Raw genomic sequence first — 23,781 nt, 5'->3', positions numbered from 1 at the left:
CCTTGTCCTGGATTCCGATGTTGCTGAGGCGCTGTACTAGGGTGCGGTGGCAGACCGTGTCGAATGCCGCGGAGAGGTCTAGGAGGATGAGGGCCGCTGTTTCTCCATTGTCCATCAGGGCTCGGATGTCATCGGTGGCGGCGATGAGGGCGGTCTCGGTGCTGTGATTGGCTCGGAAGCCGGACTGTGAGGGGTCGAGGGATCCGTTCGTCTCGAGGAAGGCGGCCATCTGCTTGTTGACGGTCTTCTCAATGACTTTGGCAGGAAACGGGAGGAGCGAGATGGGGCGGTAGTTCTTGAGTTCGGTGGGGTCCGCTGTTGGTTTCTTGAGTAGGGCGCTGAGTTCGGCGTGTTTCCAGCTCTCAGGGAAGGTGGCGGTGTCGAATGATGTGTTGATGATGTCTCGCAGGTGGGGTGCGATGACAGCGTCGGCCTTGTTGAAGACGTGGTGAGGGCAGGGGTCGGTCGGTGATCCGGAGTGGATGGAGTTCATCGTGCGGATGGTGTCTTCGGTGCTGATCGGGGTCCAGGCGTGGAGGGTGGTGGTGGGGGGTGGCTGTTCTGTCAAGGTGTGCGTTGGTTGGTTGTTGAAGCTGTTGTGTATGTCCGCGATCTTGTTGTGGAAGTATGAAGCGAGGGAGTTGCAGAGGTCTTGCGATGGGGTGATGTCGTTGTTTCCTGCGCTGGGGTTGGAAAGCTCTTTCACGATGTTGAAGAGTTCCTTGCAGTTGTGTGCGTTGTTGTCCAACCGTTCCTTGAATGCTGTTTTCTTGGCGGCGCGGATCAGCTGGTGGTGCTTCCGGGTGGCAAGTTTGAAGGAGGTCCTGTTGTCCGGTGTAGGTTCCCTTCTCCAGACTTTCTCGAGGGCAAATCATGCAGTCCCTCAACATTGCTGTCAAGTATGAGATTAAAGTGTAGCAAAGCCCTGAAATATAGAGCTCTACTATCTGACACCTCCTATGAAATTCTCAAGCATGCATGTGATGTCACAAGATATTCAATTGTCAATAGATTTTTTTTTAAAACGTTTGTCAAGATCTCAGACCTGTGCTTACTCCACCCTTCTGGGGAAAGAGGTGGGTAATCTCACTAGATATGGCAGTGGATCAGGCTGTTTAGGTTCAGTGTTTGATTTTCGACAATTTCTGGAATAGTGGATGGTAAAGAGGGTGGAGTGTCATTATTGGGATATTAGTCATCTATATAGGATGGTTAAGGCACTAAAAGCATCGCTGATAGCTGCTGGTTTCCCAGTAGATTAGCCGGCACTGTTTCCATACATGTCAGACTCTTAAGGCCTGAGTCTCAAAGGTAAGTTTGTATGTGCTGATCTACTCATGTGTAGATCTACCGCTGCACTGAGATGTAACTCCCATTTGTTTTGTAACTCACCCTTTTCGAGTAGACATTTACACATAGGTGTGGACTTAAGAGTTTTGCCCCTCAAGTAAAGGAGTGTAGACTCATACGGCTGATTTTACAAGTGCAAAGCTACCACCTGTTGGTGAAGATCTCCACCATGAAGGTGGAGTTTTCTTAGAAGAAAACAAAGGGAAATATAATAACGTTTCTTGTTTTAATAGAAAAATAAAAATACATTACATAAAATATAATTGTAAAATAATTATACACAAATATTTGAAACTTAGGACTACTTGGAGAAATACATCACCTCTTAAAATAACTTTGTGTTCTATTGTAAATGAATTGCAATACATTAATTTAAGTTTTATTTTTTAACAATACTTAAAAAAATCAAAATCACTAAAACTCTGTGATAATTAAATTAAGAATAATACAGTTTAGCATTGTTTCCCTTACTTTTTAACTTAATTAGAAATATATTTACATACATATATATCACATATATATATAGATAGATGTTTGAATCAATAAATATATAATCAATCGATCAAATCAATTTAAATTTAGAATTAATGTAGTTCTATTAATATTATTTCCCATGGGGCGTTAGTGATACCGTTTATCTCCATTCTTTTCAATGGGAGTGTGTTGCAGTACCAGTTGTTGGCCATGTGAGGTAGGTCACATAATCTAAGGCTGGACCGGAGAACATTTAAGCCTCTTTAATCCCTATTGGGAACGAAGTAAAAATAGAGATGTATTCTGTGACTTGCCAATCTCTTGCTCTTATGAGGGCTTGTGTGTTGAATTAGCGTGTACCTTCCTAAACTCCTTTTTAAATTTACCTTAACCCCACCAATTTTAGTAATTAATCCCCATTTTCTCACCGCTAAACCTTGTCCCTCCCACATTGCCTACCACTGTCCTGAAGGTATGTATGAAAAAATCTCTGCTACTGGGTTGGAGATTTCAATACAGAAAAGAATTAAGAGGTAGAGGTGGCGAGTTCCAGACATAGGTTTGTTAATTGCATTTTCTAGTATGTAAAGTAGTACTGTTAGAGTACTACTTCACGTACTCCAAAATACCTTTTGTAAATAAGGCTTTTAGTGTGAAGGCCAGAAAAATATGTGCTTTTAGATGCAAACGTCAAAAGCAAACACACGTGGTTGAAATCATACTTCATCTCAAAGATATCAACTATGGTCTACTGCTGATGCCTCAGATGTGCTTTTGAAGAGAAATGTTTCAGTCAAATAAGTTCTGCAAAAGTCATTTTGTAGTTTAAATTGCCGAGCTGTAGTTACTATTGATTCAAATGCTGCCCCTGTAAGGTTTCAAACATGTTGAGTACCTTTCCTTGAAGTAAAATAAATACATTTAAAACAAAAGGGCATAATATCTAATACAAAACTGTATTGCACATTTAATATAACTTGATGGGTACTTTGAAGGTTAACATATAGTTAAGTGAAGAATGATTGCCTATTGTTTAACAAATGTACATAACTCAAACAACCAAAAAATCATTTTGTACTGTTAGAACATTTTTTAATGTTTGAAAAAAGAAGAAAAAAACAACTAGAGAAATGATATAAAACACTTAATTTATATACTGGCAATGCCAATTTGTTTATTGAACCCAATAGATTGCTAAATGTTTTGGTAATGATGGCAAGGCGTCAACTACCTCAGGAGATTATCTAATAATACAGTACATTTTATACGTAACATTTCCATTGTTTTAATGTTCAGAAGGCATCACTCAACTGTGGGGATCAAATTATTTCATGTTGAATATAGATGTTTAATAATTTTTAGGATCTAAGAGTATGATCAATATGGAAACATTCAGAATACCTGATGATATCCACTGCTTGTTCAATGGACATGTCTTCCACAGCTTCATTGTGTATCTTAAGGATCTGATCACCTGGCATAAGCTTCCCATCAGCAGGACCACCTGCCACAAAATATTCATATTTTAGTCTCTCAATTTTCATTGATATATTCATTGGTTGTCATGACATTCAGTAGTATGCATGCATTTATTAACTTATTTCGAACCATTAAACAGAGATAACGTGTAACCTTTAGGAAACTACTGAGTACTTCAATACAAATCAGTTATCTTCAAATTGATTAGAAAGTTATTACCGGCGACTAAGGAAGGGAGGGAGGAGAAGGCACTGTACAGTGCACAACATCATAGTCAAGATATCAGTCACACTATGAAGGTCTAGGTGAGGGGCTGGAAGCATTAGATGTGACAAGGATAAACCGTCATCAGGAATACATGTAGATTCCTATCCAGAAGTAACATTAATATCTCTTCTTACTTCCTTGATCTCTTTAGTTGCCTGCTTAGAGGCATATCTTGTAATGTTGCTACCAGAAGATTCTGCCAGGTGGTTGGCTGTTAATAGGGATGTTTCAAGGGGAAAAGAGTTAGTTGATGATGAATGATATGGGGATTGGTGGATGTCAGACAGCGCTGAGAGATATGGTAGTAGCTCACTTATTCACACGAACCCCAAAATAATGCTTATCAGCTATGTTCTGACCTTTAGTAACTTGGGTTCAGAATAAACAATTCTAAAATGATTGGCTATGGTGGAGAACAAATAGAATTATTTTTTTACCATCTTCCCTGGCCCTCATCTCAAGTTAAACATTTATTTTTTCTAAAAACTTATTTTATTGCATTTCACATCCAGAAGAGTTGTATTTCAATACAGAGTATAGTGTGCATTGTATCATTGCAAGAAAAGATGTATAACATAACATGTGTATTTGTATAGCTCACGCTCACCTAAGGATATCTTTCCCCTGAATAACAGATGGTTATTGTTACCCAACTCAATGTTATTCATTTTATCTATCTCAGAAGGATGCACGTTTGAGTGGACCCACTGGGATTTGAACCTGTGACCATATGGTCAAACACAGGCCCTTACAGTGGATACATTCGTCCACTAAGCCATCAGACCCCTACTCAACAAGGCCATTAAGGAATCTTATACAATATTTAGATCACAGTGCTAGAAGTTATTATTTAAAGTTAGAGCTAAATAATCAAAAAAAACTTCCTCCGTCTCCACCCACCCAACTAAACCTCCTCACCAAGAAAGTCCAGCCTACAAAAGGCAAGTATTTATGTCACCAGAAGAGTGTGAAGTGTCTCACCTTCTCATAGTCATATGTTGTCGGAAACTAATGCATACTACTGACATGAAGGGAAGTGTTGAGTGCCCGAGTGTAAGGCTCAAGTTTGAAATGTATATTTTGTGTATGCTGAGTGTGAAAAAAGTATTTGTGATACTTCCTTAACAATGTGATTAGGTATGGTGATTAGGCAAGCTAACAATTATTGTATTCTCTGGCATTAATTATCATCTTTTAGGGATTAAACTAAGTGATTGTCGGTAGATATAGAGCATTTGCCAATACGTAACAAATTCTGTTGCTGTAAGATGCCATTGCATATTTACTTTCCATTACCAACACTAAACATCCAATCAACCTACAGGGTGCCCTAGATACTGAAAATCCCAGCAGAATCACTTTCACTAAAAGTAATTAAATTCTTCTCTTGGTGCTTCTTGTCTCAAAAAAAACAATGGAGCAAAAAAAATTCTTCTCCCGCTGTGTGCCCAAAATCTGAAACTCTTTCACCTCTCCAACCACAATACCTCTACTGACACAACACTACCTCCAATAGAGCTCAAATACTTTCTATTCTTCTAGCATGTCCTTACTTGTCTACTTTAGCTTCTCCTGGAAAGATTGTTCCTCAGTACATTTACATCTACATTGCTTTCTCTCTGCAATAGTTAATGTTCTCTGTTCGTCTTTTCTCTAGTGTGAATTTTCAAAGAAATATTGTATATGCTACTTGATTAGACCTTATTTGAAAAAAACGTTCCATATGTACAATTCACAATGATTACTTTCAATTATTTATCTAAAAAGAATTGATCTGATGCAACAAAAATGTTTTCTAATTTCTAAATAAGAGTATGCTTTTCAAGTTACACTTTTTGACTATGTAAAACTGTTTTATTTAGTCAAGTTATGATACCGTTTAACTTGAAACAGTCAGAATCAAGTGTTTACTAACTTCATCTTTGGATGTCATGGCACAAGATTTTCCTCGGTGAAGGAACTCCAAAGCTTGGTCAAACTTTTAATGCTTGAATCATTCTTTACAGTACAGCCAGAAAACGGATCCCCTCAGTCTTTCACACACAAAGTTCATGGGTGCATGTAATAAAACTCCTTAGCCTTTTATTAAAATGCTATACCTTATAAAAGATTGCAAAGGGGTCTTGAAAATCTGGCTCCATTAAATTGTCAAACAACATCCATAGTTCTGTACTGAACCTCCTGACAAATCTTTATATCGCACGCAAACCTTAATTTCCTGCCAGAATCCATGATAAGTTATTGGAATATTCACTGTACAAATGTGCCAGAAAGAGTGAACAGTTTCCAGTTTTTCTGTACATTTGGGCTGACTTTTCCATCATACACCTTTAATGTTGCATCAAAGTGGTTAAGTTTCCTAATTAAGCATTAGACTGCTCAACCAATGTACAGAAGAGCCCGATCATGACAAGATAGGGTATCCACTCAAATTTACATATAATTTATCTATATGAAGCTCATTCACTAAGTCACAGGGTTATCCTAAATACCAAACAAGGGAATAGTTACCTTACCTTTGCTGGCACTCACTGTCCATTTGATACTTTTAAATCAAATGTATTTTCACATTCCATTGATCATAACACCCATTTGTTAACTTACATATTACATTGGTTGCAGTTTGAACACACTACACACTTTTCGTAAACGTGTTCTATATAAACTTAAAACTTGATTTCCATTATGCTATTGTCGGCCGATCCATATATAGCATATTTCATTTTCACTGGCTCCATTCTCTGACCTTCAAAGCCACAGCACTGACTTTTAAAAAGGAAATGAAAAGGAGTTATGCTATGCTGTATCCATCAGATTTATAATTTGGTCTCTTCCTTCTTTTGAAGATCCTGAATGGCTCCCTTTAGAGTCACCTTAATACTGCTGAATAATGAAGAAATGAATGAATGAATGAACAAATGAGTGAATGAATTTAATTTCTAAAGAATACTTCTATCTTGGTACATGTTGCCCTGTGCCTAGCCTTAAAATCAGATCATTAAAGACGGAAAGCGGGTAGCTGAGTTAACTGAAAGAAGTAAAGTATCTGATTTCTAGCAAAACACAGTTTCATTTTCAAAGTTACTTAAAGAAGGGCTGGAGGGTGTTCCATACCTTGGCTTTAAAAATAGAGAAAGCACAGCTGTTTATGTGGGTGCTGTAGACATGTATTCTTAGCAGAAATGTGGCCCTAATACATAGAATAACATGCATTATAGGATGATAACCTTAACAACAGCTCTGCAATAAGTGTACGAAAGGAGGGGGTGAGGTTTTAGTAAGTACTCTAAGTAGGTAACATCAAGTAGAGGTTATTTTGGTAATATTTTTTTTAAAAGACTCATTGGTATAAAATATGACACCCAATGTTGACAAGTATTAGGGTGGCCGAGATCACTTAAGCACAAATAGTCCATCTACGTGTTGAGAGAAGTTCCAAAGCATGGCAGAGTGGCAAGCTATTGTTAGTGTTGTCTGGTTAGCAAGCTGAAAAGAGTGTGTATGGAGGTGCCCTAAGTAGAACGTATAATATTTTGTAGGTGGTGGATAAATTGTAAACAAAAGATATAACTATAACTTCAGAATTTCTAATGTTTGCTAATTTAAGTTTGGTTTGTATGGGGAAAAACGTTTTCTTATCTATAGCTAAGCTTTAACCTTTGTTTTTTTCTTTAAATGCCACCGTTTTTTAAAACATTCTACTAAAAATGTGTTTCAGATCATAGAGTCCAGTGTCTTTGAGTGGAGTGTCATTATGAGGAGTATAGTACAGTAGACTGGAGTATGGTGTGGTACAGTGTAGTGTCATAGAGTATTGTGTCGCAGATTGGAATAGCTTCTAGTTAACTACAGTGTCATAGAGGATAGTGGAATCTTGTATAACAGATTGGCGTGAAGTGTAACAGAGTGGAGTGGCATAGCAATGATGTGAGTTTGTTTAGGAAAATAATGAAGGTTATTAGGACAAATCTAAACGTTTAGTGAATCTCCGAGAATGAGTATAAATGAATGAAGATACATGGGTAGAGAAACAGTCTGTTCTTGGTGTAGTCACTTCTGTTTATTGTTCCATTTCAAAAGCCAACACGTGTTTCATCGCAGGGAACAAACTGCGAATCTTCAGGGCTTGATTGAAACACTTATTGGACTAGACACATTCCATCCGGATGTCTAGTCCTCAATCATTTTGTGATAGGAAACGATAATGGTGAAAGTTTGTTTATGTAAAAACCCAGTCCGGGCGTTGCGTGGAATCCTGAATTCGGATTTCCAAAAATTATATGCTCGGGCTGTGCGGGATCTCGTTTATCCCCGAGTAATGTGAAAACCGGGAGGAGAAATACGTTCGTGGATAGGCGGGTGCGCCGTTTTGTCCACGTAGGCAGTTCACCTAGTCTGTGCTGTTCTCCCTATCTTGGTTTCTCTGCGCTGTGTATCGAAAACAGTGCAATGGAATGGTGTGTTGTAAAGTTTTAGAAAATTTCATAGGGCCTCATTAGGATGGCGGACGGACCTTCGTCCGGTCGCCACCCGAGAGTAGGAGGGACCGTCCGCAGGGGCAGCGGCGGTCCCTCCGTGCAGATTAGGATGTGACCGCCACCCTGGCGGTCACATCCTGTATGTTTAACATTACGGCGGGTGCTGCTTGAAGCAGCACCCGTCGCAATGTTAAAAATGCATACTTCGCATTTGCATGCACAAAGCGGCAGGCACCGCGCGGTGCCTGCCGCTTTGTGCATGCAAATGCAGGGGGGTACCATAGGTACCCCCCATGTGCACCCCCCACCCCCCGTCACCCTGGGAGCCCGCAACAGACCCCTATCCTAATATGGCTGGCGGTGTCTGTTAGACACCGCCTCCATATTAGAGCTTTTTCGCCGCGGTCGTAAGTCGACCGCGGCGGAAAAGCGGCAGACGGTCTTCCTGACCCCCCAGCCATCCTAATCTGGCGGGGGGTCTTTGAAGGCTCCGCAGCGGTTTTTCTGCATCCTCCGGGCCGGCGGTCACTTCCGCCAGCCCGGAGGATGCGGAAAAACCGCAATCCTAATGAGGCCGACAGAGTGGAGCAAAGTGTTTTAAAGAGGAGTTTTGCAGGACAGAATGGAGAGCAGAGTTGCAAATTTTAGTTTGCGTGAATGAAGAGGAGTACAATGTGGTAGAGTGGCATAGAGTGTAGAAGAATTTTGTGGAGTGGAGTTGCAAAGAGTGGAGGTGAGTGTGGTAGAGTGGAGTGGTGTAGAGAGGAGTGTCAAACAGTGGCCTACAGTGGAATATTATCATATAGTGGAGTAAAATTACGTGCAGTGTATTGGAGTCCCTAGGATAGAATGGATTCAAATTTCAGGAAGTAGAGTGTTGTGGAGTGGAGTAGAGTGCTGTAGAGTAGCATAACGTGTGGTAAAGTGTCAGAGTGGAGCAGTGTGGTGTGCAGTGTAGTGGGCTGTTATGTGGTACGGGTTTGAAAAGTGTTGTACAGTGAATTAGAGTGTTGTGGCACAGAGTGGATTAGACTGTTGTAGAGTGGAGTGGTGTGATGTAGAGTAGAGTGCAATACTGTGTGGCAGAGGGGAGTGGCACTGAGTGTTGTAGAGTTGATTGTCATAGAGTTCGGTAGAGTGGAGTAGTGGTGTACAGTAGAGTAGAGTGGAGCAGTATGTGATAAGAGTTAAGTTGGTGTATTTTGTGAAATATCAAATGGGCACGTTAGTAAACTAATGTCTATGGCTGCTTGATGAAAATATGAAATATCGATACCAAGAAAAATTAGGAATCTAGAAAATAACAGCCAATAGACAAATTAAATACAATGAAGTATTTGTAGTCATCATAAATTCTTTGGTGTCCAAGAACTAAAAAAAAGAAACCTAGCCTGCTCAAAGTTTGAGCAGGCCGGTTTTATTTGCTTTATGTACCGTTGCTTTCTTTTATGACCCCTGGTACCTTGAAGTTTGTAGCAGCTGACAGGCAGATTTCAAGACAGCAGAACTGTTATTTCAGGCATGGGTGGCCTCCAATTCTTCAGATGTGGACTGCATCAGGGGAACACAAACTACTTCTCTCATCTCTTCCTTGTCTCTTCCCCTAATAGGCAATGCCGTTACAGGCGCTGGGCACGAACGGAAGAGAGCAAAGCACAGAAAAGGGTCAATCCCTTCATGGCTTCAGAATAAAGCCATACAGTAATTGGCCATGTTCTGTGAACCTCCCCCCCCCAAGCTGCATCATGTGGACCAGTCCAATAGGTCTACACGGCCAAGTTCTGAGCCAATCCATATGCTGGTCTCTTGCTGTTTATTTTAGAAAACAGTATGAGAACAGCAGCCAGATTGACAGGGGCAGGCAAACCTAGCGCTCCTTAGAAGCCAGGGGCGACTGAGGCTGTTATTCCCCTGCTCACTAATGATGCATGGGTGGGAAGAGGCTTCAAGTGCGCATATCAGGCTGGTCACAGAAAGATCTCCGCCCAACCTGATATGCGCACTTCACTTCAAGACTGCTTGCCTGCTCAGATTCAACCTGCAGTCCATTAAGCCCCACTACTCCCCTCACGAACTAGCATAGCACAACCGGCTGAAAAAAACATACATTTTATACATTTAATACAGCTGCAACAAATATGGGTGGGTCTACGCCCCATTCCCTAATAGAGGGGCCATCCATGCATGAGGTTCTCACAGAATTGGTTGGATTTGATAGGGATCTTCAGTACATTTAAGTCTGAGATTTCCGGTTACATTTTGTAGATTTCTTTTGTTTGGCTTATGGCTTGATTGATTTACTTTGCATAGTATGACTTCTATGCTTTCTGGATGTCCTTGAGGTAGTTTCTCATGTGCTCTTTGCAGTTTTCTTTGTCCATGAGATCTTCTTTGTCTACCATCTTTGTTCTAATTTGCAACTTTTTCTTTTAGATTTGTGTGAAATCACTTTTTGGATTATAGTTGTCTGCTTTAACTTTTTGAATTGTTTTATATTTTTAAACAATCTTTACTGCTGTATTTTCATAACATTATGTTACACTTATTCACAGGTTGCCTAATCCAGTGTGTATTACAACATACATTTGCGTTCCAATTGTTACAATTATACATGTTCTCGCTGTGTGTTATGTAGTTAATAACAAGGCACGTCAGCACTAGGTTACATTTCCCTATTTTTCCTGTTACAACCAAACTATATTTACAATTTGCCACTAGGCATATAAAACCATAAACATCACAAAACTTAAAGGCATATCAAGGCTGGTCAGCGGTCAATTTAGCAAGTTGTAGTAAGTCACTTAGTATTGTCTGGGGTTGTGGTGCAGCAGGTTGTTCCAGAACAATAAATCATTCTGTATGTCAAGCGTATGTCATGTTGAGTGATTGATGGTGTGCTAGGCTTCCCTTCATTATGCGCCCCTCTTATGAGGGCTGATATGTCAGATGCTCCCCCTGTGGATACATGGCACATGTCACTCAGCTCACTTAATTAGTTACTCCCCCAAGCAGGTATGGCATGTTATGCATTAGATGTTGAGATCGAGGCGGCATTGCTGACTCCAGGTCGTGCAGTCTGGGAGCCCGATTGCCGACAGGATCCCATTCCCTCCTCTGCCCAGCAATGGGACTGCAGCCCAGCCAGCAATAGCCCCATGTTCCCAAATCCTGCTCAGCGTTCTCATCTGTTTGGACTATATGTAGTTGTCTCTCCTCCGCCACTCACCATTCCCGCATGTCCGACCACAGCTTTTTGAATTTAAGAGGTGTCTGATTGATGCGGGGTGTGGATGTGGTCGTTATCTTCTGAAGTAGGGTAGTGGATTTAATTGAAGGCCTTGATGAATTTTGATGATGGGATCTTTCTCCGGATTTTTCACAAGTCATTCTGGAGTATTTTTTTATTATAAGTCCTTTTGTGTGTTCAATCCATGACCAAAAACAAGGAGTTGTTATTGTGTTTTTGTGATGAAAAAAACATATGAAAAGATGAGGTTGACAGTGTTTCACTCTTGAGCGAATTCGAGGAAGTCTTGTTTTTCCATGCTTGGGGTGCTTTGTTATTACTTGGGCTGTCTACCTACAGACTGAAATCTCCTAGCAAGAGTATTTTTGAGATGTGGATTGGGTTCAAAGATCTAGATCTAAGACTTTTTTGAGGAATGTTGTGGTTAAGTCTGGTTTTCAGTACATCAGGGTTAGGTTAAATAGTGAGTTGGTGAGTTTGAGCAGGTGGACAGGCTAGCTGTCAAATATTCAAATGAGAAAGAACTGATGTTTTCGATCTCCTGGCTATCGGTGATTTGTGGTAAATGAAAGATAGCCATCCTCGTCTACTGCTGGTTCTGTTATTATGAAATATCCTGTAGTTAGCTGAGATTAGGGTGTCTAAGAATATTTTTGCTTCAGAAAGCAACTAAATGTGATTCCTAGCATAGCACATATCTTATACAGGGCTTAGCCTGGTCAGTAAGATTGGGGGGAGAGGGGGGTGAGCCTCGGATTTCCCAACAATCACACTGGCACATATTGTTAAAATACATTATACCACACATGGCGCATGAGAGGGGCTTAAGGTGTAGCGGAATGTGAAAGGAATGCGGATTGGTAGGATTACTAAGTGAGCGATAGCACATTATTTTGTGAAATAACCAGCATTTTTTAAGTCTCCAAACAGAGAGAGGGAAAGATTGTCTGTGGGTGTAAAATTTCCGCTGAAACCCAACAGACCTCACCATACCCATCCTAATGCACCTGTATCCAACTATTAATCACAAAATACATTTATTAGGGAGGTGTAACACCCCCAAAGCTACGCCCCTTATCTTATTTTCAATTATGTTCCATATTTCTACTGAGTGTTTGTCAGCAGACCAATTCTTTAAAGGTATGCACCTCAGTTGCTTGGTTTCAGATGAGTCCAATAAGTCCAATAAACGTACAGAGGGTGTTGTAAAAGGCGCTTCGATAGGCAGGATTGCTAAATTGCCTGATAGGTTAAAGTGTGAGGGGTATGTATGATCTTTGAAGGCCAGATTGGGGGAATTGGGGTGTGTGTACAGATGGGGACTTCAGTTCACCACATATCCGTTGAGAAGATTGTGATTAGTTCAGTGAGTCAGAAGAATAGGCGTTGTTCATTCATAAAATTGTGAAGTCATGGTTATGTTATGTTATGTTATATAGTTTTACAGAGCACTTGTGTACCCGAGGGTGTCCTGGCGCTGACCTGAGAATGCGAGATCTGACAAGGTGGAAGAAGTTATATGGTCACTCTAACTTAAAAAGCCATGTTTAAAATGTAAAAGACTCTGGGAGATTTTCAGTTTTAATGGAAGGGAATGCCACAGTTTAGTAGTAATTGTTACAAAGCTTTTTCCGCTCCAACGGGCAGGTCCAAACTTTGGCACCTCTATATTTTTCATGCCTGATGAACATAAAAGTCTTGGGGGTGTGTACCAAAGGAAACACTGGCAGAGAGCTACAGGTCCGATATTGTGTAGCGCTTTAAAGGCAATGCACAAAGCCTTCAATACTATTTTTTTCTCATTAGCATCCAGTGCAGTTGGTTCAGTGTCATAGAAGCTGAATGAGATTTGGGGAGGCCAAAAATGAGATGGGCTGCTGCGTTTTGTAAGGTTTGAAGTTTTGATAACACTCTTTGCTGTAGTCCAAAGTATAGTCCATTGTAATAGACCGGTTTTGACAAGGCTAGTGCTGACATAGTCAGTTTTTGTAAATTAGTAGGGTTATAAGGTAAAACTTTTCTCAGAATCTTCAGAAGAAAGATAACGATGGAAGCTACTTAATTTATCTGGTTCTCAAAAGAGAGTTTTCTGTCAAAAATGACCTTCAGATTTCTAACGTTTTCCACTGGGGATGGTATCGAGTCCATATCTGATGGCCACCAATCTGGAGACCAAAAACCGGTGTTGTTTCCGTAGAATAGAACCTCTGTCTTACCTGAATTTAATCTCGGACAATTTTCAGCCACCCAACTTCCAATATTTTCCATACAAAGGAAGAACTGGTAGCTGTATGGATTGGGTTTCCAGAAATCCACATCACGATTTGTGTTCCATTTGCATAAGAAACCACTGGAAAGCCAAATGTTCCGACCAATTTAACCAATGGATTTATATACAAATTGAATAGGGTTGGGCTTTGTTATGCCCCCGAGGGAACGCCACAAGGAATGTTCCATGATGGGGAGACAAATTTTTCTAATTTGATGTATTGTTTCATATCCTCTAGAAAGGAGGTCAGAAAAGATAAGGCTTTGTCTCTGATACCTAGCTCATGTAGGCACTTGGTCATAATGCTGTGATTAACAGTATCAAACACCGCAAAGAGGTCAAGAGGATCGGCTGGCATTGTCACCTTTCTCAATGATAGATCTAATACTCTCAGCAGCTACTATGAGAGCTGATTCTGTGTTGTGCTGGCTCCGGTACCCGAACTGTGAGTCGTTTAACAAGCTGTTTTCATTTATAAAAGCAGAGAGTTGCAGATTGAGACCTTTATCCAATATTTTTCCTGGCAGGGACATGCAAGATAGTTTGTAGGATTGGATGTTGGAAGTGTCCTTTTTTATAAGGTGGAGAATCGTTGCTTTTTTCCATGAGTTGGGAAAAATATCTGTATAAATAATTACATTAAAAATGAGTGTGCGGTGTGCAGCAATGGTCTCAGTTGCCAGCTGTGGCACTTTGGAGGGGGGGGGGGGGGGGGGGCATGGGTTGACTGGGTAGCCTCATTTGATACTGGAAAATAGGTTCCTGACTTGCTCTTGGGATGGAGGGTAAACTTGGAAAACCAACAGCAAGTGTTGATTTCTGGAAGGGAGCGGTGATTGCTTGACAGTTTAGGTGTATTTGAAGAAAAATGTAAGTAGTTTTGATTAAAAGGTTTTGGCTAAAGTATTGCAGACATTTTGCCTAACATTAGTCCATTTGTTTTGGACTGTGTTGATAAGATTTCAACCATTTAAAAAAGTTATTTGAGTATGTTGCTGATTAAGTTTATTGTATAGTATGTACAGTACACTGCTTCAGGCGCCTACAACCCGGAGGCCGGAAGCGTTACGTGCAAATCAATAAAAAAGTTATAATCGGTGCAACACAGCCTTGGAACCGGCATCCCGGAGGCCCGGTGGCGTAGAATAGCGTTATTCAATGAGTGCCTGGTAGCTAGTGCAAAGGAAGAGGAAAAAAAAAAAAGGAAAAAAAAAATGTATATATAATTAAGGATTCACTGCAGTAGAACAGGGTTTTCGTTTTTATCAGTCCCCAACATTAAACAAAACAGTAAGGTTTCGTAGACACATTCAAATGTGGAATTCCAGGTCAATAGATTAGTTTATGGATCATTGGTCGTTCATTGCTATACATTGATATATCAGCAGTCACGGTATTAGGTGTTCGTCTGAAGGATAAGGGTCATGTGCAATATCCCAAGGGGTCGCCAAGTATGATGATAAGGGTGTATGGGATGTGCAGGGCGGTGGGGACTACATAGTGGGTAAGGGCCCAGCGGCGAAGTTTGCATATACAGTGCCTTATAATAGCATGCGGTGGAGTTCTGTGCAAGGTGGTCACCTGTAGAGTAACATGCAGGGGCAGTGCGCTGGGGTAGAAGAAGTGAATTGTGTATGCGTCAGTAAGCAGAGTCCCCTAGCTCCAAGTGTTGTCAGTTTAGCTGATCACTAACGTGTCCTCCCTCCGGAACATCGCTATCATCTGCCTGGGCCAGCAGATAGCCAACCAGTGGGCCCCAGATATCCTTTGGTCGATTAGGGATCAGTAACAATTTTAGCAAATGTGATATGTTGTTCCTGACAGTAAGTCATGTCTGCCATCCAGTCCTTAAATTTCGGTGCTCTACCTCGACCCCATCGACACGCTACACAACGCTTTGCCAAGAGCAGCGCAGTATCTATGAATTTCCTGCAGGATTTTGGGATGTGTGGTGTGTGTCCAAGTAGCGTAAGGAGCGGTTCCACAGCAATGGTTACCTTAGTCATCGCTGTAAGAGCGGCGGTCACTTGCTGCCAGTATATATGAACAGGAGAGCACTCCCAGGCTTAGTGCAGAAAGTCCGCGTGCTCGGCATGGCAGCGTTCGCACCTGTCATTGTCAGCTAGGCGATATCTGTGTTTTATTACTGGTGTATAATACAGCCTTTGCAAGAATCTGTAGTGTATTATCTTAAGTCTACTACTGGCTGATATTCGAGCCGTGAGGGCACAACAGTATTGCCATTGGTCATCGGTGAGCGCGGTGGCCAGATCAGTACTCCAATGTGCCCGAGCTCCCGCCTCAGGCAGCATAACAGCCGATCTGAGTTGACGATACAGGCCAGAGACCAAGTGTGTCCCTTCATGCGAGCATAACAAGAAATGAAGTGGGAGAAGGAGCTCGGGCTCATCAGGGAACTCAGGTAGGATGTTCTTCATCCCCTGGCATAGGCGTAGGTAGTAAAATACATCAAGCGTGGTGCGATCCAGGGAGGCAAAGAACAACTCTACGGATTTGAATTTCCTGTTTACGAATAGATCGCCCCAGGAGGTGATCTGCAGACGTTCGCAAAGTAAACGAAAGCCTCGTTCCTGCAATAGAGCGAGGTCAGGGTGGAATGCTAGTGGCAGTTTAGGAGAGTATGGAAGACAGCAGGACAGCCTCTTGGCTATACGGCGCCACGCATCCAAAGTGCAGGAAACAGAAGTATTTGGCGTTTGAATTGACGATTCTGGGCAATGGAGTAGGCCACTAAGCGGAACGGGGAGCACAATCCAGTCCTCCACCGCAAGCTGTGGCATGAATGGCGTGGGGACCAGCCAGTGATATGCATACTGCGCCTGCGCGCACAGGTAATAAGCCTCGAGGTCAGGTACATCGAAGCCACCAGAGTCATAAGGCTGGGTCAGCGTGGACCATTTCAACCGTGGATTTTTTCCTCCCCAGAATAGCCGACAAAGTTCTGATTTTAAGGTTTTGAAGAAGAAAGCACTGGGGTAGTATGGGATATTGAGAAAGAGGTAAAGAAAACGGGGCAGAACCACCATTTTAATAAGGGATGCTCTACCAGCCATGGAAAGCGGCAGGGTAATCCAGCGATCCACTGCAGCCGTGAGTTTTGTGATTGCCACACCATAATTGGAGCGGAGTGTCTCATCTCTATCTCGCGAGATCTGTATGCCGAGGTATCGGAGATCTGTCCGACACCACTCAAGTGGGTAGTCAAGGGGGAAGTCAGGGACCGCATCAGTGAGGGGGAAGAACTGCGATTTGGACCAATTAATGTGTATCCCCGACATCCTGCCGAATACCACGAATTCTCTTAATAGAGGGTTAAGGTGCAGTTCAGGGTGCTTGACATAACGCGTAATGTCATCAGCGTACAGTGACGCATCAATTTGGCGCTGGAGGCATTGTACCGCGCCCTCCCGATGCAGCTGACGAAGCCTACAGGCCAGCGGCTCAACTGCGATCGCGAACAGAAGGGGGGATAGAGGACACCCCTGACGCGTACCCCTGGTGATAGCAATGGAGTGTGATAAGCGACCGTTGATGAGGACCTTCGCCGTGGGTTGTGTGTAGAGGAGCTGAACCCAGGAGATGAAAAGTCTGGGGAATCCCATGCTCGCCAGAACTGAAAACAAGTAGGGCCACTCAACCGAGTCGAATGCCTTAGTGGCATCTAGGAAAACGGCTGCAACTGGAAGGTCCGGGCGAATCGTGCGAAGCAGAGGGTGCGCAGGTTATGAGAGGTGGACCGACCCGAGACAAACCCAGATTGATCAGGCAACACAATTCTGGTCATGAGTAGGGAAAGTCTAGTGGCCAGGACCTTCGCTAGGATTTTAATGTCGCTATTTAAGAGGGAAAGTGGGCGATATGAGCTACATGAGCTAGGATCCTTGCCAGGTTTTAAGAGCGAGGTAATGACTACCTCTCGCATGGAGCTAGGGAGGATGCCATCAGCGAGCGATTCCTCGTAGACTTCTCGGAGGACCGGGGCCATGATGTCTATGTAAGTTTTATAGAATTCGGCGGGAATGCCATCCAGGCCAGGCGCCTTGCCATTCCTAAGTGCCATGATGGCCTCACGGATTTCGTCCAGCTCGAAGGGAGCCGCTAGGAAGGCTCTATCTCCATCGCTGAGCCAGCAGAGTGCCACATCACCCAAGAATTCTGCATAAGGTATATCAGCTGTTGTAGCAGTGGTGTAAAGTGTGTGATAGTGAGAAGTGAAGGCATCAAGCAGTGCATCTGAGTCCCTAATCTTGTGCCCTTGGTCGTCAGTGAGCTCCAGGATGGTGTTGTGGTCTCGTGGGGCACGCGTTAATATCACCAGAGCCCTCCCCCGCCTATCTCCCTCGCAATACCTTCTGGCCTGCCAGTTTTTTCCCCTAAATTTTGCTTCCCTGTTAGCCTCCTCCTCGTATTTTGACAATGTGTCCCGGAACTCTGCATGTATATCAGGACTGTCATCCTCCACCATTCGAAGTTCCAATGCTCTCAGTTCCCTATGTAGTGTGCGAATAGTGGTCTGTATGTCCCGCAGTACGCCAAAACTTTTAGAAATGCAATATCCTCTGATGGTGACTTTGAAGGCCTCCCAGATGTGTTCGACCGAGCCCACTGACCCCTTGTTTTTGGGAAAGAAGTCGGCTATTTCCTTCCCCAGCTCGGCCCGAAACAAGCTGTCTAGCAGTGCCGCCGGTTGTAATCTCCATTGTGGCCTAGGGCTATCCCACCCGGGAATGCGTGTTTGCATTAGGACAGGGCTGTGGTCAGAATATGTTCTCGGCAAGTGTGTAACCCCCATAACCTCCGAAGTGATCTCTTTGGTGAAGAGGAAGTAGTCCAATCGTGCCCATGTGCCCGTCTGTGGTGTAAAATGTGTACCCTCCCTCCTGGTCGGGTGTAGGTATCGCCATATGTCCAATAGTGTACCCTCAGCGACAACGCCCTCCAATGCCTCTCGTGCCCTAGGTTTGTAATGACTTGCCCTGTCCGCTCTATCCAGCTGAGGTACTGATGCCAAATTAAAATCCCCCCCCCCAAATAATATGGCGGGATCCCACGTCCATGATTTTGCCCCAGAGTGTGGTAAAGAAAGCGGGCATGTCTATGTTAGGAGCATAACAATTAACGAATGTAACTGTGTCGCGACCCATTCGCCCTCATAGTAAGGCTTAGCGTCCCTCGCTGTCTGTCAGGTCTCCGCACTTCTGGAACGGTACAGTGCGTCTAAGAAGGATAGTAACCCCCCTCGCGTATGTGGGATAAGAGGAGAATGTACGGATTCCGGACCATTTGCTTGCAAAGGTGGCCCGCACGTGTGGTGATAAATGAGTTTCCTGTAGCATGGCAATATGAACATTTTGTCTGTTGAGATATGCAATAACATTACGACATTTCTTGGCATTGTTAAGCCCTCTAACATTCCATGACATGCAATTTAGTTGCGCATCAGACCCCAAGACCGCCATAGATAATGGAGCATTGATTCATCCCCCCCTGGTAGTAGCAAAGCTGCAGTGACCGGTCCACTCAGACAAATCAGTGTAATATAGCATTTAGTGACTCGATCAACCATTCGATGTGTAAATCTTACCTCCCCGAAACAGCCCAACCCCCCTCCCACTACAGCATCCCAAACATGCCAGCACCCATCCATTCCCACCCTTATCCCCTCCCCTCCCCACTCCCTCCCCCTCCCCCCCACTTCCCTCAACTTCAACAACTTAACAGTTTACATGGGGAACACCGAAAGGGAAACAACATCAAGGGCGCACAGCCACTTCGCCCGCCGATGGCCTCCGACACTGTACCGCCCTCGGTGGAGGCCAGGGCCGGGAAAGTGGTCCTTGGAGTACATTACCACAGGAGAGATGAGCCGATGCAGTTTCGCAGTGTATGGGCAAAGCCCCTCGTGCTCCCGGAGCAAGGACAGAGGATAATAGTGCAAAGCAGCCAGGAGTTCAGTCTGTGTAAGTGCACATAATCAATGTTCAACCGCTGCCGAGGATGGGTTGTCGTCCTCCAGGTCTGCCTCAGCATTACGGTCACCCCTTCGAACCTTACGGATGGTTCTCAGAAAGTCTTCAGCTTTTTGGGGATTTGTGAAAAAGCGTTGTTTCCCCTGATGTGTGACCCGCAGCTTCGCCGGGTAGAGTAGGGCATAGTCCAGTTGGGCTTCTCATAACTTCTTCTTCACAGGGATGAACTTGCGTCTCTCCTCCTGCACCAGAGGGGTAAAATCTGGATAGATGGAGAAGGTAATGCCATCGTATTGCAGGGTTCGTTGAGTCCGGGCTGCTCTCAGCGCGACGTCGCGGTCGCGATAATTCAACAATTTAGCAATGATTGGTCTAGGCGGCAAGCCGGACTTGGGGACAGGTGCTAATGATCGATATGCCCTCTCTATGATAAATTGAGGCGAAAACGCGTCCTCCCCTATCGAGCCCTTGAGGAGCTTCTCAACATAGAGTTCCATTCTGCCCGTATCTGTGGATTCCGGAATGCCCGTGACGCGTATGTTGTTGCGTCGGCTACGGGCTTCCAAGTCCTCGTTCTTGGCTGCTATGACTCTGAGCAGGTTATCCATGCGGGCCAATTGCGTGGTATGGGACGAGGTGATATTGCCATTATCAGAGATTCGCTGTTCCGTAGCCGTAATCCGTTCCTCGTGACGGTCTACCTTGTGAACCAGGGCGTCAAGCCTAGAAGTCATGCCATCCACTTTTTCCACTACAGTGGCGAACCCCTGCCTCATCTCTTGGAACAGACGGTGTAGATTAAGTTCCTTGGTAGGAGAAGCAATGGCCGTCGAGGTGGCATCACTTGGTCCAGGGTCAGCAGGCACCGATTTCGTACTTTTTTTAGCGCTGTCGAAGCTTATTTTCGTTTGGCGGTTCTCGGGAGCACCATCCTGGTCTCCGGTCATAGTCTCTCCGCCACCTCGTGTCTCACCAACGCGGTCCTGCTGGGCTCCAACTGAGAAATGGTATAGTGTTAGCAGCTGGCACACCCCCACGCAGGTTTTCCTCCGCCTGTGCACTCAGCGATACCCGATGTTGGATGCGAGTCCTTCAGCGACCGATAGCCGCACCACAGGTCGGAACGGGCCACCAGCCATCTCCTGCGCTGCTAAGGTACTTGCAGAAGATGGGCAACGGCAAACGGGAGTAGTGGTGTTATGCCCATAGATGCGCTGTATGCAGGTAGCTCTGGTGTCAGCACCGTCGCGCGAGGGCAAGGGTGCAATCCACAAGTCCGTGGCAAAGAAGCAGGTTAGCAGCAAGCTCTACAGCCGAAGTGGTACAAAAAACATTGCGGTCCATGTGGGAGTCAATCCCAAGTCCAACAGGCCACAGCAGTAGGTTTGGGGTAAGCGGTGGAGCTCCAGGAGTTCAGGGGCCACTGCATATATGGAGGGTCAGAAGGTATGCAGGCCCAGGGTCCGCACCGAAGGCACCCGCAGCTGGGATTTCGGGAAAACTCGCCTCCACTCGGCCTCTAGCCGCTTGCCAATGCTCGTGAAGGTAGTGGTCGTCGCTAGGGTCAAGCTCCTCTCACCTTTTTCAACGCTGTGGTAGGGGCAGCATATATCCGACACCCCCCGATGCAGGCAGGAGCTGCGGCGGCAGTCTCAGCACCCTCTCAATGGCCGTCTCGCCCTCCGGGCCGAGCAGGGGTGGAACCCCCAAATGTGGGTCTAGCTCGTGGGGCAAGCCCGCGTGAAAGGGCGAGTAGCCAGCGATGATGTCCGCAGCACACGCTGATCGCAGGAGCCTGGACAGGCGTTGCACGGACGCCGAGATCGCAAGCGCGGGCCGGGCCTACCGCCTCGTGGCAAGCCCCGGTCTCGCGTAGCCCCCTGCGGCCGACCCTCTCAGCTCGCAGTCTCCGAGGGCAGCGCCGGCCAATGTTCAAACGGTGCTTACTCCGGCTCCGATGTCGTCAGCGGCTCAAGCTTCTGGTCGAGTGTAGAGGACGATCCACCGCATCAAATGGTAGGTGAAATTGTCGTTTTGTTCACCTGTGGCAAAGAATAATTGTAGGATAAAGGGCCAAGGAGCGGGAGCTACTCAGTTATGCAGCCATTCCACGTGCGCGCCATCTAGCGCCCCCCATGTTGCTGATTAAGTTTTTGATGAGAAATAATCATATTTATTTGCAAAGATCATAACTTTATATGTTTTAAATGTCTGCTTATATATTATTTTGTCCTCCTCGTCGTAGCTAGTCTCCCCTTCCGCTCTAACTTGCGGCAAACCTTTTTTTGTTCTTTAAGACTAGAAGAATACTAAGGTTCTGAGGGACGTTTGCGTTCTCTAGTGGAGGTGGTCACTGGTGCAAGAGTATTTATGGCCCTACATAGCCAAGCATGGTAGTTAACTGCCATTGTATCAGGGTCCGCCATCAGAGTGGGATTGGAGGCAGATAGGGGTTTTACTAGGCTACGAGAGTCTACTTTGTGCCAAGGCTTCTTTATGCTAGATGGGGGGGAGAAAGACAGTGGGACTAGCTCAATAGGTAGGAGGGAGATCAAATAATATGGCATAGTGGTCAGACCATACTAGCGGTAAAGCTTCCTGGAAATGAAGGGAGGGCTGATCTTTAAAAATCCGGCTTTGTGGGAAGCAGTATTTATTATTTGTCTGAGACAGAAAGTTGACATGATATCTATTAATTAAGTTAACCTCTTGGTCGCAGGAATTTTTTAGCTGATAATAGAAATCACTAAGGATTGTTAGATTGGTGGTATCGCATCGTGTTTCTAAATAAACTCCTAGAACATCCAGGAAGTGGGACTTTGTGATAGGTGGTCGATACAAAAGAGTGCCATTGAAAGTGTTTTTTGCATCACGTTTATTCTTAAAAATTAGCGCTTTGGATTTAAGATTACACAGTAGCGGAGAACATGTAGCCATGAAGTTATTTCTGGAAATAATGGCGATTCCGCCACCTCTACGATCAATGTGGTCATGTGTAAAAAATTGGGTATCGTAGAGGGGTGGCTATGGCCAAATCAGGTCCTGCTGAAGCATTGAACCATTTTTGTATTACAAACATTATATCCATATTATGTTGTTCAATAAAATTAAGTTCTTGACAAGTTTCTGTGGTCTGCTTGCATTATGACAGCACCAGTATCTTATAAACTGGTTGCAAAATCCCCCATTGAAAGTATTATTTCCTTGCGATTTTAATCTCTTACCTCTTGGTACTCTTTGCATTTCGGTGATTTTGAGTAAGTTAAAATATGTAGGCTTCCAGGTCTCTCTGTCCTTTGAATGAAATGGTAAATCAGGTCAAAATTTCTGTGCCGATAGGAATGATCGATCAAAAGGAGCCCTGGGTGAAAGGTTAGTAGAGACTTGAATTTGCATCTGGTTATGTGCGTGGTAATTTTGTTTGGGTGGGAAATCTCTTAGAATTTGTGCCAAATTATTGAAAGGGTTAGTGGATCTGCTTGTTCCATTTTGGCCAAGTTATAATGTTCTAGGGAATGCACACAAGGCATGAGAGTGACTGGAGTAGCGTTGATTCAGAGCTACAGCAGTCTTATACCCGGTTTCTTCTTTTTCCACCCTAAAGCTACATAAGTCTTTTTTAAATTTCCCACGTTTGTGTAGCTGTTTGGTGAATTTGGACACGCTTTTTAGAGTATCCAGATACTGAGTGGTATCTTTTCACTTTCTCTCGCAAGTCTGATAAAATTGGTGATTAAATGAATCAGCTTTAAGTAAAATGTCTTCTTTCTGTTTATACTTTTAGTTTACTTTCTTTATGTGTGTGTGGAAGACCAGCCTCCTGGATTTGTTGGGCCACTCTGATTTTTCACCATCTATTCCAGGCACTTTCATAGGACTTGGCACATGTCCAGATTTGCAGGTAGTTCACATATGTTTTCACCTGAGGGTGGCAAGTTTTCATGTGATCTCATAATGAATTAGTTCTGAATGGTGATTTATTTGGATACCAATGGGATATTGTTTAATGATTGTAAACAATTCCCATAGTATCACAGTGATTGCATTCACAACCCTGCGTTCGGGGCTGGGTTTAGTCCTAGATTTATGTTTTATGTTTGAGGTTTTTATTTTTGGAATGAAAGGGGATTCTAATATGACAGCCATCTAAAGGTGGATTTTGAATGCCTAGAGAAGCTTCATGGAGACATCCTGTTCCCTTCATCATCTTGGATCTCTTTATCACAT

General features: G+C 43.9%; 1 protein-coding gene across 1 annotated transcript in view; it reads right to left on the bottom strand.

Moving 5' to 3' along the window:
- FRMPD1 (FERM and PDZ domain containing 1) overlaps positions 1-23,781 on the bottom strand; it is a 1,126,186-nt gene that overhangs the window by 502,627 nt on the left and 599,778 nt on the right. The window contains exon 4 of the mRNA XM_086961871.1: positions 3,226-3,328. Coding sequence (XP_086817997.1) covers positions 3,226-3,328 — 103 coding nt within the window. The remainder of the gene's footprint in view (positions 1-3,225; positions 3,329-23,781) is intronic.

The sequence above is a fragment of the Lissotriton vulgaris genome, chromosome 3_1, assembly GCF_964263255.1.
Source record: "Lissotriton vulgaris chromosome 3_1, aLisVul1.2, whole genome shotgun sequence".
NCBI lineage: Eukaryota > Metazoa > Chordata > Amphibia > Caudata > Salamandridae > Lissotriton > Lissotriton vulgaris.
The sequence above is the reverse complement of the archived record's forward strand: the minus strand, read 5'-3'. Positions and strand labels throughout refer to the sequence as shown.